The following is a 14,453-nucleotide window of genomic DNA, read 5'->3' on the forward strand; positions in this document are numbered from 1 at the left end:
AACCAATAATGTTACAAAGAAGTCAATTAAAGACTTTAGAAATGGCAATACAGTTTCACCAAAATACTATCTAACAGATTGTAAACTGTATGGATGGGGAGATCACACTTTCTACTACCTTTGTAAAGGAGATTTAGATAAAATACTTAAAATCATTACTGTGAAGCATACCCAGGAGATTTTATAAAAACAAGCCCTCCACCTTTAAGAGAGCCACAAATTATAACATAAAAAACTGTAGTTTTAAGTGTGGCCTCTCAACTCAATGTTCTTAAGTATGAAATTATAGTACTTAATTCAGTAAAGAATAATTTTACATAGTAAAACTGCAACACTTGAAGTTCTAGAATACACAAAATTGTACAACATAGCTTCATTTTTGTATGTTTTTCCCCCAAAATCACATGGAATGTCAAGTCCCTAGAAATTGAGTTGTTTTTAATAAAATCCGCTATTCACAGACTGAGGATTGGTGCTCTTTGCTCTGATTCTTCTCCATGTTTCCAGGCTCCATCATAGCAGATAATATTAACATTGATAACTTTTCAAGAAAAAGCCTCAGAGTTATTTCTGACTTTAAATATCCATTTTATCATAAAATCCTATTGCCCTCTGTTACCACTTCCTCCAAATCTGCAGCTTCTTTTTCATTCCTTCAGCTACATCCTGTTCCTGGCCCTTGACTTTTTCCCCCTAGACTACTGTACCCTATTTTCATGAGATAGCGTTTCCACATTGTCTTTAATTCCACTGCCAAAGTTATTGTCTCTTCTTGACATTTTGCCTATGCCACCTACCTATTCTACCTGGGCTTTTCAAGGCTGTTACAATGCATTCCTATTCTGCTCAAGAGTCACATCCTCAACTACATATTAATTTATTTATAAGACTGCTGCTGACTTTCAGCTCCCCTTAAAAATGCCAGCTCTTCTGGACTCTGGTAAATGTACTAAATTCTTCCTTCAGGTAGTCACATTTGTTCCTAATCCATCTGAATATGGAATTCCTGTAGCATTTAGCCCCCAAACACATAGGGCAACATATTAGGCAATTTTTGTGTAATAATTACATACATTGTTTTTCGGTTGTGTTAGCCCCATTGTACTATAGGGATACCAGATAAGGGCTGCATCTTTCAAAGCACTCTTATCTACTATGTCACTTCACCAAAATAAGATGATTCATTACATAAAACTATTATAGAAAGCTTAAATAAGCAAAAAAAAATGTATATTCTTTAAAAAAATATTTCTATTGTTTAACTTTTAAACATATGGCCTTTTATTTCCATGGACAGCTTGACATATTTTGGTTTCTATTAAACTTCACTCTCAGTACTCATTTTCAAAGCATGGCTAGAATTTAAAGTGCAAGTTGAGGTTTGATATGGAATATATACACTTTTACATCCTGCGTCTAGATCAGCAATGTCAACCCCAAGAACCCTGAGATATAACTGAATCTTCACACAAGCAAACAATTTCAGCACCAAAAAAAGAGAACAGCGTGTCTTCTGAAGAGAACCCCTGAAGGAGTTCCCTTCCCTGCGACGGGTTTAGACTAGTTTCTCTATCCCGGGGGCTTTCAATTAGAAAAAGTCAATTAATCACTTGTTAATATCTGGAAAAAATACCAGGGAAAGGCAATCTGTTTACTTAAAAGAGAGGAAAGGGGGCGATGGATATCACCTTTTCATAAAACTCAGCAGCTAAATTAAGCTTTACATTCAGTACCTACCGACAATCTTAAAGATTTTTTTACTACCTAATAATAAAAGCAAGTCTCATTTAATTTAGTCCCTTCTCCAGCACCGTCTCAAGCTGTCAGAATTTGTCAAGGAAAAAAATTAAAAAAGAAGTGAGGGAGACACTAGGATTCCCGGCTACATCGCTTCATTTTCCGAAATCACATCAGTCTTGGATTTCCTTCACTCCAAACTAAGCTCTCTGATTCCAAATATAGTTCTTTAACCCCCGCCTCGCCACTCAATTACACATAAACCTTGGCAACTACAGAACCACAGCAGAAACCCCTTACAAATCGGCTTGCTATTCATCTTGGAAGTCATGCCCTGCAGCAACTGCCTATCGCCGAACTGAGGGATATTACCCAAATACAACGCAACGGAATCAGACATGCAGAGCACACACGGCTTCCGTGAAAGAGGGAGACGCGACCCGGGAAAAGTGCGCTCCTCACCAGCCTCGGGACGATCCACAGGGGCTGGGGGTGCGGGGGTTCCCAGAAGGGAGGGGCAGAAAAAAGACCGAGTGGGGGAATCCTTCCCTCTCAAGTGAAAAGAACAGGATCCCCGGCCTCAGGCTGCAGCCCGTCCTCGCTAAGGAAATGAAAAGGCAGTCAGCGGGCCCTTTGCTCGGAAAGGCAGAATGCAGACACTTTCCGAGGTCCGGACACAAGCCGGTCCTCAACCTCCCAGGGGAGGCGAGGGGTGTCCCATGGGTGGCTGAGGGGATGCCCGGCCCGCTAGGAGCAGCTGGAGGCGGAGCACTTTCGTCTAAGGAACACCGGAGTCGTGTCCGGCCGGTGCCCGGGGCAAGTACTGCTAGCTACAACGGCGTGGGGCCGCCCGGGTTGGGGGAGGGGAAGGAAAGAAAGGGGGTGGAGAAGGGATTCCCCCCTCTCTGAAGAGCGTCGCGGAGGATGAGCCTGGGCTGGCGGAGAGCGGCATGCTTCAGACTGCGGAGCCAGGATCCCGCCGCCCGCACCGGCAGCGCGGAGCCCCGCAGCGCCCGCCGCACCGGCCCCTGGGTCCCCGGGGGCCAGGGACTTCGGCTGCGAAGGTGCTGGAGCCTGACACCTCACCGGGTCGGCCCCAACTCCCGGGGGGGCCCGCGGGAACACCCCCAACCTCCAGCAGCTCTCAGCGGTAGTAAAATGCACCCCCCCAGACCCCCACCTCAGCCTTTCCTCCTCCCGAGGCCGCAAAGAAGGGCCACCTCAGGCAAGAAGCCTGAGGCCGGACGGGGGCAGTAGCCGCAGCAGTCCCGGACCTCCTCCCCCGGTTACCTGTGAGGACTCCGACACGGATTTGATGATCGTGGTTAGTGAGGATCATTCCCTCGGTCGCCATGTTTCCCAGCGCAGTCACCGCACTGACAGGAGCCGGGAGAAGCCGGAGCCCGGTGCGCGCGGGCCGGGAGCGCGCTCGCCTCGGAGAGCGCGAGAGCTAGGGAGCCCGGGGAGCGCGAGGCGAGCGGGGAAGGAGGGGGAGGCGGCAGAGTGCACGGTGGCCTGCGTTGGGTAGAGGCCGCGCCGGGAGTGCGCGGGTCCGCGGAGGAGGCGGAGTCAAGGCGCGCGACCCTGAGTCCGGCTAGGAGAAGGCGAGCTGGGGTTGAGGGACGCGGTGGCCTGGGGAGAGCACGCGAAGGTGCAGGAGAGAAACCAGAGAAACCGGGCCGCTCTGCAGAGCGCGAGACCCAAAGCGGCTGGATGGCTGGACTGAGGGGAAAGGAGATCACACGCTCTGGAGGTTGCGGAGGCGGACTCGGGGACAGGGGCGGAGCTACACCCCAAGGCGTGGAACTCGTGGAGAGTGAGGGGAGGAGTGAGAGCTCGGTGGCAGAGTATTGGAAGCGGGAAGGAGCCGGCCCAGCCGGAGTAGGACCTGGGAGCGCTCCTGGGCGCGCGAGTAGCACCGGATTGGCTGGGGGAACGCGGAGCGGGTGCGCGCGAGGCACGAAGGCAGCCTCAGCCGGGCCCCAGACAGAAGCAATCCCCTGCCGAGCCTGGCTCCTGGCCCGTTGTCTGCCGGCTCGGCTGGCTCTTCCCGGCGGCCAAGCCCCTCTAAGGAGGGACCGCGAGGGGAGCGAGGCGGCTTCGCACGCCAGGCCTTTCCTCACAGCTCTCTGGAGCGGCCGGCCACCCCACTGAATGCGCCGGGGAAACTGGAGGTGGCCGAGAAAGCTGCGTGGGTGACAGAGCAGCGGCTACTGTAACAGAGAGCCTGCGGTGGGCGAAGGTATCCTGTCCCGCCACATCTTAGCGGCTTGCTTCTCAGCGCTTTCTGAGGAAGGATTTCCGCCTCACTGGGGCTTTAGGATTCCATCTCCAAGTTAGTACCTACGAGACTATCCTCGTAAGCGAAGCTTAGGAGTCTGACTAGGGCATCCTGAGTGGCATCACTTTCTCTTGCTGCCCCAGAGTTTCATAGCCTTTATTAAGCCTTCTCTCCACAAACTGTTCTTTTATATGAAAAGCATCTGTCTACTTAGGGAATGAGGACTTGTTCCACCCGAACCACAATAAATTCCTATGGAAATTGAGTTTCTTTTCAGTAATTGTGAGATATAAGATTACCATGAAAATAGCTTTTGTTGCTATTTATTTCCATGTGCCTGTCATAAAATGTGTTATTAATCACCTGTGGCTATTTTATGTCGGTTTCTTAATTAGCTTTCTGGTCCTTTCAACTTCTGACTTAAAATTATACGTCATATATGTATATTTTTTTCTTCTTTTCAGCCATGGTAAAACCTGGAAGCATAAAAATGAAAAGCAAAGTGAACTATTAAAAAATGTATAATCATCAGCATTTGTACACAATTAAAATCTCAGGCTGGGCCTGGTGGCTCACACCTGTAATCCTAGCACTCTGGGAGGCCAAGGTGGGAGGATGGATCAAGGTCAGGAGTTAGAAACCAGCCTGAGCAAGAGCAAGACCCCGTCTCTACTAAAAATAGAAATTAATTGGCCAACTAAAAATATATAGAAAAAATTAACTGGGCATGGTGGCCCATGGCTGTAGTCCCAGCTATTCTGGAGGCTGAGGCAGAAGGATTGCTTGAGCCCAGGAGTTTGAGGTTGCTGTGAGCTGTGCTGACGCCATGGCACTCTAGCCTGGGCAACAGAGTGATACTCTGTCTCAAAAAAGAAAAGAAAAGAAAAATTTCAGTCAATTTGATTATGAGTTTTGTATTGTTCCAGTTGGAATGTGAAGTTATTCACCCTGTGACTGAGGATTCACATAGTTATATATTTCATTTTAAATAATGAGAAGTACAAAGGAGATGATGGAATTGATGTGGGATAAAATAGCAAATTTGAGGGGTAGGGAGTATGTGTATTGCTAGTATTGTTGACTGTGGATTAAAAATTTTAGCCAGGTCTTGAACTCAACTCCTGTAATTATCGCTGGAGATCCTGTGGCCAAGGGATTGTTAAATTAGATTCAAATAAGAGATACAGATGAGAAAGTACATCCAAGAAAATGATTTCCTTTATCTCAAAGTAAACGTTAAAACCAAATAGTTGGTTCTATAGTTACCTTTCTAACTTTATTCTCTGCAGTACTCTTAAATTTTAAATGATTAGAAAATAACCTGAACTTTTAAAGACATAAATTCTAAACCACTAACAAGTTCTGTGACCTTAAACCAACTTGGGCCTTTTCCTTCATCCTTTAAATAAGGTGGTAGACTAAATAAGTGCCCACTAAGTGGTAGACTAATAAGCACATTTTAACTTAGAATATTCTATAATTATTCATGGAAAGAAACTGGCACTTTTGTTTCACAAAATAGCAGAGGATAAGAGATTAACTTTCTGCATCTATAAAAAAGGTAATGATGAAATTCACTAAAATTTACTTGAGAAGGATGAATATGAATTAAGCTTTGTAAAGTGCATGGAGGTTTGTTAACATTTGTTATTTTTTGCTGAATGTTAATACAAAAATTGCTAAAAATATTAATAGAACTAAGTTATAAGAGATGCTTGTCTTCCAACATTTTTTCTCAAGTGTATTTATCTGTCCCAAATTCAGCAAGCTTTAAAAAGCAAAACTTACATAGAAAAAATTCATTGACCTTGCTGTCTTATGTGACCTTTTACTGCTGGTTATTGAATGAATATTATAATATGTACACATTCTTTTACTCTTGTTACAGTGTGACATTTCTTCAAAATTCATCCTGGAATCAAGTACTATACCAAAGAAAAATTTCTGGAAGGTAGGAAAGAGTAGCATTTTCCAAATATCAACAAAGGTCTTAGAAAACATAGGGCATGGGGGAGGGGAGGGGTAGGGGTGACCAGAAGTAGAAAAAGTTTTGACAGTTTGTGTGTAAAGAATTAAAAGTGCCCAGAAATTTATTCTCTCCATTCTTATGGTTTTAAAATAAAACTACAAGAGTTTACATTAACCATCTGAGACAACATAAAAGATAAGTAACATCTTTCATAATGATTAGCACTTTGAAGATGAAACTTTTATCAGTAGAAATTAACTTTGAATTTTTTCTACTACTGGCATATTTACCCTTAGCTCTTCAATTAACTCTTAGTTTTCCTGTGGTTAATCACAATTTCAATGTAAATAAGGCAAAATCTCATGGACTTTTCTGGGGCCAGACTCTCCTCATTAGCACTAGATTGTAGACAAGAATGAATTTGGGAATGGATTATGCTTTCTCTAAGGCTTATTCCATTCTTGCCTCTTTCCTGATTAGCTGATGCCCACAGTTAAAACAGAGTCCATTAAAGCATTAAAATGAGTACAAGCAACATTTTGAATACAGTAGTCACCTCTTATCCTAGAGGGATCTGTTCCAAGACCCTCCCCACCCCCATGGATGCCTAAAACCTTGGGTAGTACCAGAGCATGTATATACTATTTTTTCCTATAGGTACATACTTGTGATACAGTTTAATCTATAAAGTAGTCACAGTAAGAGATTAACAACAATAACTAATAATAAAGTAGAACAATTATAACAATATCCTATAATAAAAGTTATGTGAATGTGGTCTCTGTCTCTCTCAAAACATCTTATACTACATTCATCTATTTTTGGACTGGGGTTGATAGCAAGTAACTGAAACTGAGGAAAGCAAACCACAGATAAGGGAGGACAACTGTATACTTAATGCTACTGAATTGTACACTTCCATATGGTGAAAATGGTAAATTTATATATGTATATTTTACCACAATAAAAAATGGGTGGAAAGTGAAGCTTTGGTTGATTTTAAGCTTTTTCCTCCAAAGATAGCTAAATTGTAGTCTAGATGAACTTTAAATTGGCCAAATTAGGTATTGATTGTATTCATTTCCTAGGATTACTGTGTCACAAACTGGATGGTTTAAAACAAATTTATTCTCTCATGGCTCTGGAGGCTAGAAGTCCAAAATCAAGGTGTCAGCAGAGCCATGCTCCCTGTGAATGATCTAGGAAGAATCCTTCCTTGCCTCTTTCTAGCTTCTGGTCATTGCCAACAATCCTCAGCTTTCCTTGCCTTGTCATGACATCACTCCAAAATCTGCCTACTTTATATGGCCTTTTTCCTGGTGTGTATCTTCATATACACACCTTCAGAAACCTTTTTTTATAACTAGCTCAGTCATGGGATTTAGGGCCCACAGTAATATGAACTCAACTAAGTTTATATACAAAAATCCTATTTCTAAGTAAGATCATATTCTGAGGTTCTAGTGGATGTTAAATTTAGGGGGGATGGTATTCAACCTAGTATGGGCAGTGATAGATTACATTACTATATATTTTCATGAAAACATATAAATTAGAAATTCAGCCTATGAGGAAAGAAGGTTCAAAGGTTTCGTTAAAAGCTAGGATTCAGGCCAGGTGCTAATGCTGTAATCTTAGCCCTTTGGGAGGCTGAGATAGGAGAATCACTTAAGGTCAGGAATTCGATACCAGCTAGAGCAAGAGTGAAACCAGAGACCCCATCTCTATGGAAAAGATAAATAAATAAATAGAAAAATAGCCGAACATGGTGGCATGAGCCTGTAGTCCCAGCTACTTGGGGGCCTGAGGCAGGAAGATTGCTTGAACCCAGGAGTTAGAGGTTGCAGTAAACTATGATTACAGCACTTCACTCTAGCTCAGGTAACAGAGTGAGACCATGTCTCAAAAAGAAAAAGGGAAAAAGGCTATGAGTCAGAAATTAGACACATTCAAAGAAAATGTAAGTCTATAGAATAGACTACTGGGGAAATATTTTATATTTGACCTAAGTTACCTAATGCTTTTTCCCCAGAAATAGTTTTCTAAATTAAAATTTTCCAAAGTCTAGTGAGATAAATTTATTCGTATCTTCAAAACAAATTGGCATTTTGCTTTCAGTTCTGATGTCCTTGTTAACACTTAGTGACGTGAGGTAAGCTGAGCCACCTCTTATTGCCCATGGAAACTGAGGCACTTATTTGGGAACTACTAGGACAGTGTTTTCCAGTGTCTGTCATGTTTATTAAAATAAATTTAAGCTTTTCCTTGGGCTTTTTAATTAATATCTCTGCTGCCCAGATTGCTGCTTGAATAATTAATTTATGCCCTGGTCCTTTGTATTTTTCCCATCCTTTCTTTCTTCTCCTGAAGTCCCCAGTTGGAAATGCAGATGTCTGAGGACATTTTTGTTTGCAAATAACTGATCCTAGTTTAAACCAAAAGGAATTCATTGACTCATGCAGCTAGCAAGTCCAGAAATGTGTATAGCTTCACGTTGGCTAGATTCAGGATCTGAAACCATGTTACCAAGATGCCATTTTTCAGCTATGCTTTCTTCTTTGTTGACTTCATTCTCACATTGGCTCTTCCTACATGGTGGCAAAGATGCCATTGGTGGCATTGGCTTCTCTAGGCTATAATTTAGATCAGTAGTTCTTGAACGTGTCTGGGGACCCAAAACCCTCTTATTGATTGAGAGAGACAGAGTCTTGCTTTGTTGCCTGGCCTAGAGTGCCGCAGAGCAGCCTAGTTCACAGCAGCCTCAAACTCCTGAGCACAACCAGTACTCCTGTCTCAGCCTCTCAAGTAGCTGGTACTACAAGGGACATACCACCATGCCTGGCTAATGTTTTCTATTTTTAGTAGAGATAGGGTCTTGCTCTTGCTCAGGGCTCAGGCTGGTCTTGAATTCCTAAGCTCATGAGATCCTCCTGCCTCGGCCTCCCAGAGTGCTAGGATTATAGGTGTGAGCCACTGGACCTGGCCTGTCAAAACCCTTTTAGATGGTCTATAATACTACAATCCCCTGCCTTCAGGCATGACCCTGTACTGGTCTGTGGTCTGTTAGGAACCCGGCCGTGCATCACCAACTGAGCTCCATGCCCCAACCCCCATGAAAAAATTGTCTTCCATGAAACCAGTACCTGTTGCCATAAAGGTTGGGGACTGCTGGTCTACAAGATCAAAAAGATTTTTATATTAATACTAAGGCATTATTTGCCTTTTCACTTTCATTTTCTCATTAGATACAGTGAAATTTTCCAAAGACAACATGATATGTAATGTTATCACTCTGATAGCTAATGGAACATATACTTGTATATTCTTACATTTAAAATTTTTAATATAGTAAATATTGAGATTTATATATATATACACACACATACACCTATATAAACAAAAGCTCTTTAAAGTCCTCAGTAATTTTTAAGAATGTAAAGGGTCCTGAGACCAAAATTGAAAGCCATAGATTTAGATTGTGTACCAATCCCCAAAGCAAGAGGAGTGGCATTTTTTGATTGTTTAGGCCTCAGTCACACATTCGGACAGAGGATGGAGATGAGCCGCACCTTTACCAAATGGACTGAGATTGATGCACTGATAGCTTATCAGTTAGTTCAACTCTTTTTATAGACTCCCATTTCTCTCCACCATACTATAGAGTTTATTCTACCCACACAATCTCATACTAATATTCAGAAGGTAGAGAAGTTCTTTCCAGGTGTGTACTGACAGTTTAGAAATGTAGGTCACCATTTATTTATGTGGCTGCTTATTTGATACAAGGAAAACACCAGCCTGGGCAATATAATGAAACCCATCTCTACAAAAATAAAAACTAGGTTAGAGCTGGAACCCATACTACTAAGTGAAGTATCCCAAGAATGGAAAAACAAGCACCAGATATATTCTCCAGCAAACTGGTATTAACTGAGTAGCACCTAAGGGACACATAGGTACTACAGTAATAGGGTATTGGGCAGGTGGGAGGGGGGAGGGGGCGGGTATATACATACATAATGAGTGAGATGTGTACCATCTGGGGGATGGTCATGATGGAGACTCAGACTTTTGGGGGGAGGGGGGGAAATGGGCATTTATTGAAACCTTAAAATCTGTACCCCCATAATATGCCAAAATAAAAAAAAATTAAAAAAATATATATATATATTTCCAGAACTAAAAAAAAAAAAAAAAACTAGCCAGGTGTAGTCCTAGTTTACTCAGGAGGCTTACGGGGCAGAATTGCTTGAGCCCAGGAGTTTGAGATTGCAGTAAGCTATAGTGGCACCACTACACGCTAGCCTGGGCTACAGAGCAAGACCCTGTCTCTTAAAAAAATAAAGAAGGAAGAAGCAGGAAAAAAAAGGAAACCGGGAACAAAAAGTTTTTCTAATTTCTAAAGAAAGCACTGATTTTTATCCCTCCATAATTAAAAAAAAAAAAAGTAGACTGTAGAAGAAGAGGGCAGTATTCTTAGAGAAAGGAAGGACTATTAGATAAGGGAAAGGAAAGTGAGATTTGTTAAATGGGAAAGTAATATTAAGTGCCTCCAAAAGCTATTTGATTTCTTGAAAGTTTTTAAGACTCAGTCTGGATGTCAAGAAAAGATAGTCCCAAGCTTAAAAACTGACATGGATTGAGTTAAGTAAACTTTTTAAAAAATCAAAAAAGCATTATGGGCCAGGCGCGGTGGCTCACGCCTATAATTCTAGCACTCTGGGAGGCCGAGGCGGGCAGATTGCTCGAGGTCAGGAGTTCAAAACCAGCCTGAGCAAGAGCGAGACCCGTCTCTACTATAAATAGAAAGAAATTAATTGACCAATTAATATATATAGAAAAAATCAGCCAGGCATGGTGACGCATGCCTGTAGTCCCAGCTACTCGGGAGGCTGAGGCAGCATGATTGCTTGAGCCCAGGAGTTTGAGGTTGCTGTGAGCTAGGCTGACGCCATGGCACTCACTCTAGCCTGGGCAACAAAGCGAGACTCTCTCTCAAAAAAAAAAAAAAAAAAGCATTATGCTTGTCTTAAATTATTATTAAGTGGTTTCCATGTAACCAAAGCTTAAAGCCCAGCTTTCCCAGCAAAATATTTTTTCTATAAAAACAATATACAAAACAAAAATATTTTGTTAACTTAAGTAATTTCATTTTCCACCCCCCAGATTGACTAATAATTGGGGGAAATATGGTTTATAGGAACATTTATATCATGTTTTATATTTAAAATAAACCTTAAGTAAAAATTCAAAATGTTAGGAAGCATAAGTGAGTTCTTAAGCAGAGAAGATGGATTTTTCAGTTATTCTGAAAATTCTCATTTTACTATGTAATAATTATAATTCATATTTATCCACCTGTGTAACTCCTGCTGTGGGATTGAATGGTTGCAGAGCACACTTTCTGTGTTAGAAACTCTTCCTTTCTTACACAGAAGCTTGTTTTCTTCCCATTTCCTAATATTTGATGACTAAATGCAGAACATATGAAGCAATAGGGACTTTGAATTGGTAGCAATGCAAACTCCTCCCAAGGTGCCAGAGAGGCTATTAGAAATTTGGCTTGGTGTACAACAGATTGCAAAAGCCTCTGCCTGTAAACAGAAGCACCATCTAAGGTGGTCATACCTCACATAAACAACACGAAAAATAGATTTTTTTGTGTGGATCTAAGAGTACAAGGCAAAATGTCACTTGCCCTGTTTGATGATTGCAATTCTATACCGAAGATGAAAGTATCAAGCTGTTGTTGCCCTTATTTCATTTAGGAAAGAAGTGTGGCAAACATAACTAACACATTGCAAAAAGGCAACTTTGGGGGGTGACATGTTAGCAGATATCCTCTGAATAGCTAGAAAGTCAAGATAAATGAGATAAGCCACAAAAACAGTACTACCCAAAGTTATGTTTGAAAATGTATTGATAATGGGACAAAGTTTTTCCTCAGTTGACCTTGAAATTGAAAAATATTTCTCAAGTACAGTCAAGTATATCAGGGATTTTATTTTCAGAGAAACATAATTGGAATATTATGAGTCCATATAAAACTGTAATAATGATATTTCAATTCCAAATGCTTTCTGATTACTAATTCAGTTTCTTATAACTTGGAGATAGGAATATCCTAAATATAGACATATTCCTACCAGATTAGAAGGCATAGCCTCTCTGTAATTTAAATTAATATATCTCAAACTTTTTAAACAGGGTAAAAAATAAAAAAATAAAAAATAAATTAATATATCAGTTAATCTCTTTGGAGTTTAAGTAGCTTGAATGAATCTCTGATCTTTTGGATAAGTTGACCAAATGTTTTTGTACTCACAAAGGTGAGATCTATATCCTGAATTCACCAAAATGCAGACACCTGTGAATACCCAGCCACTCTAACTGATAACTTAGCACTGCCACAAGTGAAAGTCAGAATCCAATGTAAAGTATTAAAAATAAGGTAGGAGAAAAGGCTACAATATTTCAGTTTTGTGTTTTGAAGAAATAGAAAGGTTTGGAGAATTTGAAGAAAAGATGATAAGCCTGACTCATAATGAACTTACAATTTCAAAACTTTGTGGATGGTAAATGATTTGTTTCTTAAGAAGTTACAAACCTCAGCTAGCAAGTAAACTAGTTTATTTCATACATTAGTTAACCAAAAAAAATAAAATAAAATAAAAGGGACAGATCATACACTAATCAAAACCCATTGTAGTGGTAAAAAATAACATAATTTTAAAACTTCCAAATGGTTCTCTTTTAATCCAATTTTAAAATTGGGAATCTAAGGCCCTGAGGTTAAATGACTAGTTCAAGGTAGTCAGTGGTACAGTTAGATTTTGTATTCCTGCCTTTTTTCTTATTGCTCTGTCTGATCCAATTGACTTGGAAAATCTCTCAGGACTGCCAAAATCTCTCAGGGATTAAAGTACAGCAATCGCTTAAAACGGAATGTAAATTACATATTCAGTTAACTTGGTTGGTAGAACATTGAACTGATCATCTCAGAGCTTTAGAGCCTGTTATTTTTGTGGTTAGAGGAAGAAAGATAGGAGGAGTTAGATTGGAATATGAACTGGCAGGATTAATACCTAGCCTCTGGCAACCAGCTCTGGCCCCAATTAACTGTGAGATTTTTTGATACCTTTTCTGTGTTTCCTCTTGTGTAAGTAAAGTGAAGAAACTTTTTATTTACTTACAGTTCCTTCTAATGCCAAAATTCTGTGATTTCTTGTAAACTTTTCCCAGTCCAAAAGTACATTTTTAAAAATATACCTTTAAAGGTTTAAATTGACCTAGGGAGAAAGATTTTGAATTAGTTGGCTTTTCTCATTACCAGATAGTATAAGGAATTCCTACAGATTATAAAGCATTTTGTGACAAATCAACTTTCCCATATGAAAAATTCTGGAAAATTTTAATGTGCAACCGGGCCCTCCCTTTTTTTGGACAACCTTCCCCTTTTTTTTTGTTAACTAATGCATGAAATAAGCTAGATAGGGAATTAATGACAATTTAATCAGAGTAAAAGAAAATACCTGATGATCTTAGAAACTATGGTATAATCCAGTGGTAACTTACATAAGGCAGGACATCAAGAGACCTGGGACTTGGAAATTAACTTTCCATGGCCTTATATAGTATCATTTACTGGGCCTCTATTAAATCCCAGGCACTGTGTTAGGTGGTCAAAATAAAAAGATAAATAAGATGTAATCCTGGTCCTCAAAGAGCTCATCATCAGGTGAGGGAGATAGCTTGGTAAACCAATAATTGCAATATAGTTCATCATATCCTATGACAGAAATAAAAGAGCCTACAGGAGTGGTTCTCAAACCCGGTTATACCCTAGAATTTTCCAGAGAGCTTTTTAAAAATACAGATGCTTTCACCCTGTCCCTCAGAGATCATGATTTAAATGATCTGGGGAGGGACCCAGTGAAATGCTATTTTTCCAAGTTCCCAAGGGGATTCTACTACACCACTAGGATTGAGAATCACTGGGATAGAAGGGCACCAAACTCAGTCCTTAAGACAAATAGGTAATGGTCAGGCAGGCAAGGAGAGAAGAATCTTTCGGCTTTGTGCATGAAGATAATAAGACTCGTGGCACATCAGGGGAACTGTAAATAGTTCTGTTAAGCTCGATGTAGAATATATGAGAGAAGAGGGACATAATGAAAGATGAGGCTGGGGAGGTAGGCAGGATGCAGATCATTTATGACCTGTGAAGGAGTTTGGACTTTATACTAAAGTCAGTGAGAAACCAGTAGGGGAGTGACATGATCTCATTTCTCTTTTAGAAAAGATAGCTTCAGTCGTAGGTTGGAAGATAAATTAGAGGGAGTGGAAGCAGGGAAACCAATTAAGAGGCTATGGTAATCCAGCCAGGAAGGAGGGCCTGAACAAAAACAGTTGTACTGGAAAGGTAGATGATATTCAAGCAATAGATAGAAATGAGGCGGAATCAAC

The 14,453-nt window shown here is 40.8% G+C and overlaps 1 protein-coding gene and 1 long non-coding RNA gene across 16 annotated transcripts in view; one reads left to right on the forward strand and one right to left on the reverse strand.

Annotated features, from left to right (window-relative positions):
• The window catches only part of GPHN (gephyrin), a 540,115-nt gene extending 536,859 nt beyond the window's left edge, over positions 1-3,256 (reverse strand). For all 15 annotated transcript variants that reach the window (XM_020285734.2, XM_020285732.2, XM_076003938.1 and 12 more), the window contains exon 1: positions 3,028-3,256. In XM_020285734.2, the coding sequence (XP_020141323.1) occupies positions 3,028-3,091 (64 nt within the window). In that variant the 5' untranslated portion in view covers positions 3,092-3,256. The remainder of the gene's footprint in view (positions 1-3,027) is intronic.
• A 1,545-nt stretch (positions 3,257-4,801) lies between these two features.
• LOC105878366 (uncharacterized) overlaps positions 4,802-14,453 on the forward strand; it is a 70,517-nt gene continuing 60,865 nt past the window's right edge. The window contains exon 1 of the long non-coding RNA XR_012919714.1: positions 4,802-5,969. This is a non-coding gene — a long non-coding RNA (uncharacterized LOC105878366). The remainder of the gene's footprint in view (positions 5,970-14,453) is intronic.

Source organism: Microcebus murinus, chromosome 6 (genome assembly GCF_040939455.1).
Source record: "Microcebus murinus isolate Inina chromosome 6, M.murinus_Inina_mat1.0, whole genome shotgun sequence".
NCBI lineage: Eukaryota > Metazoa > Chordata > Mammalia > Primates > Cheirogaleidae > Microcebus > Microcebus murinus.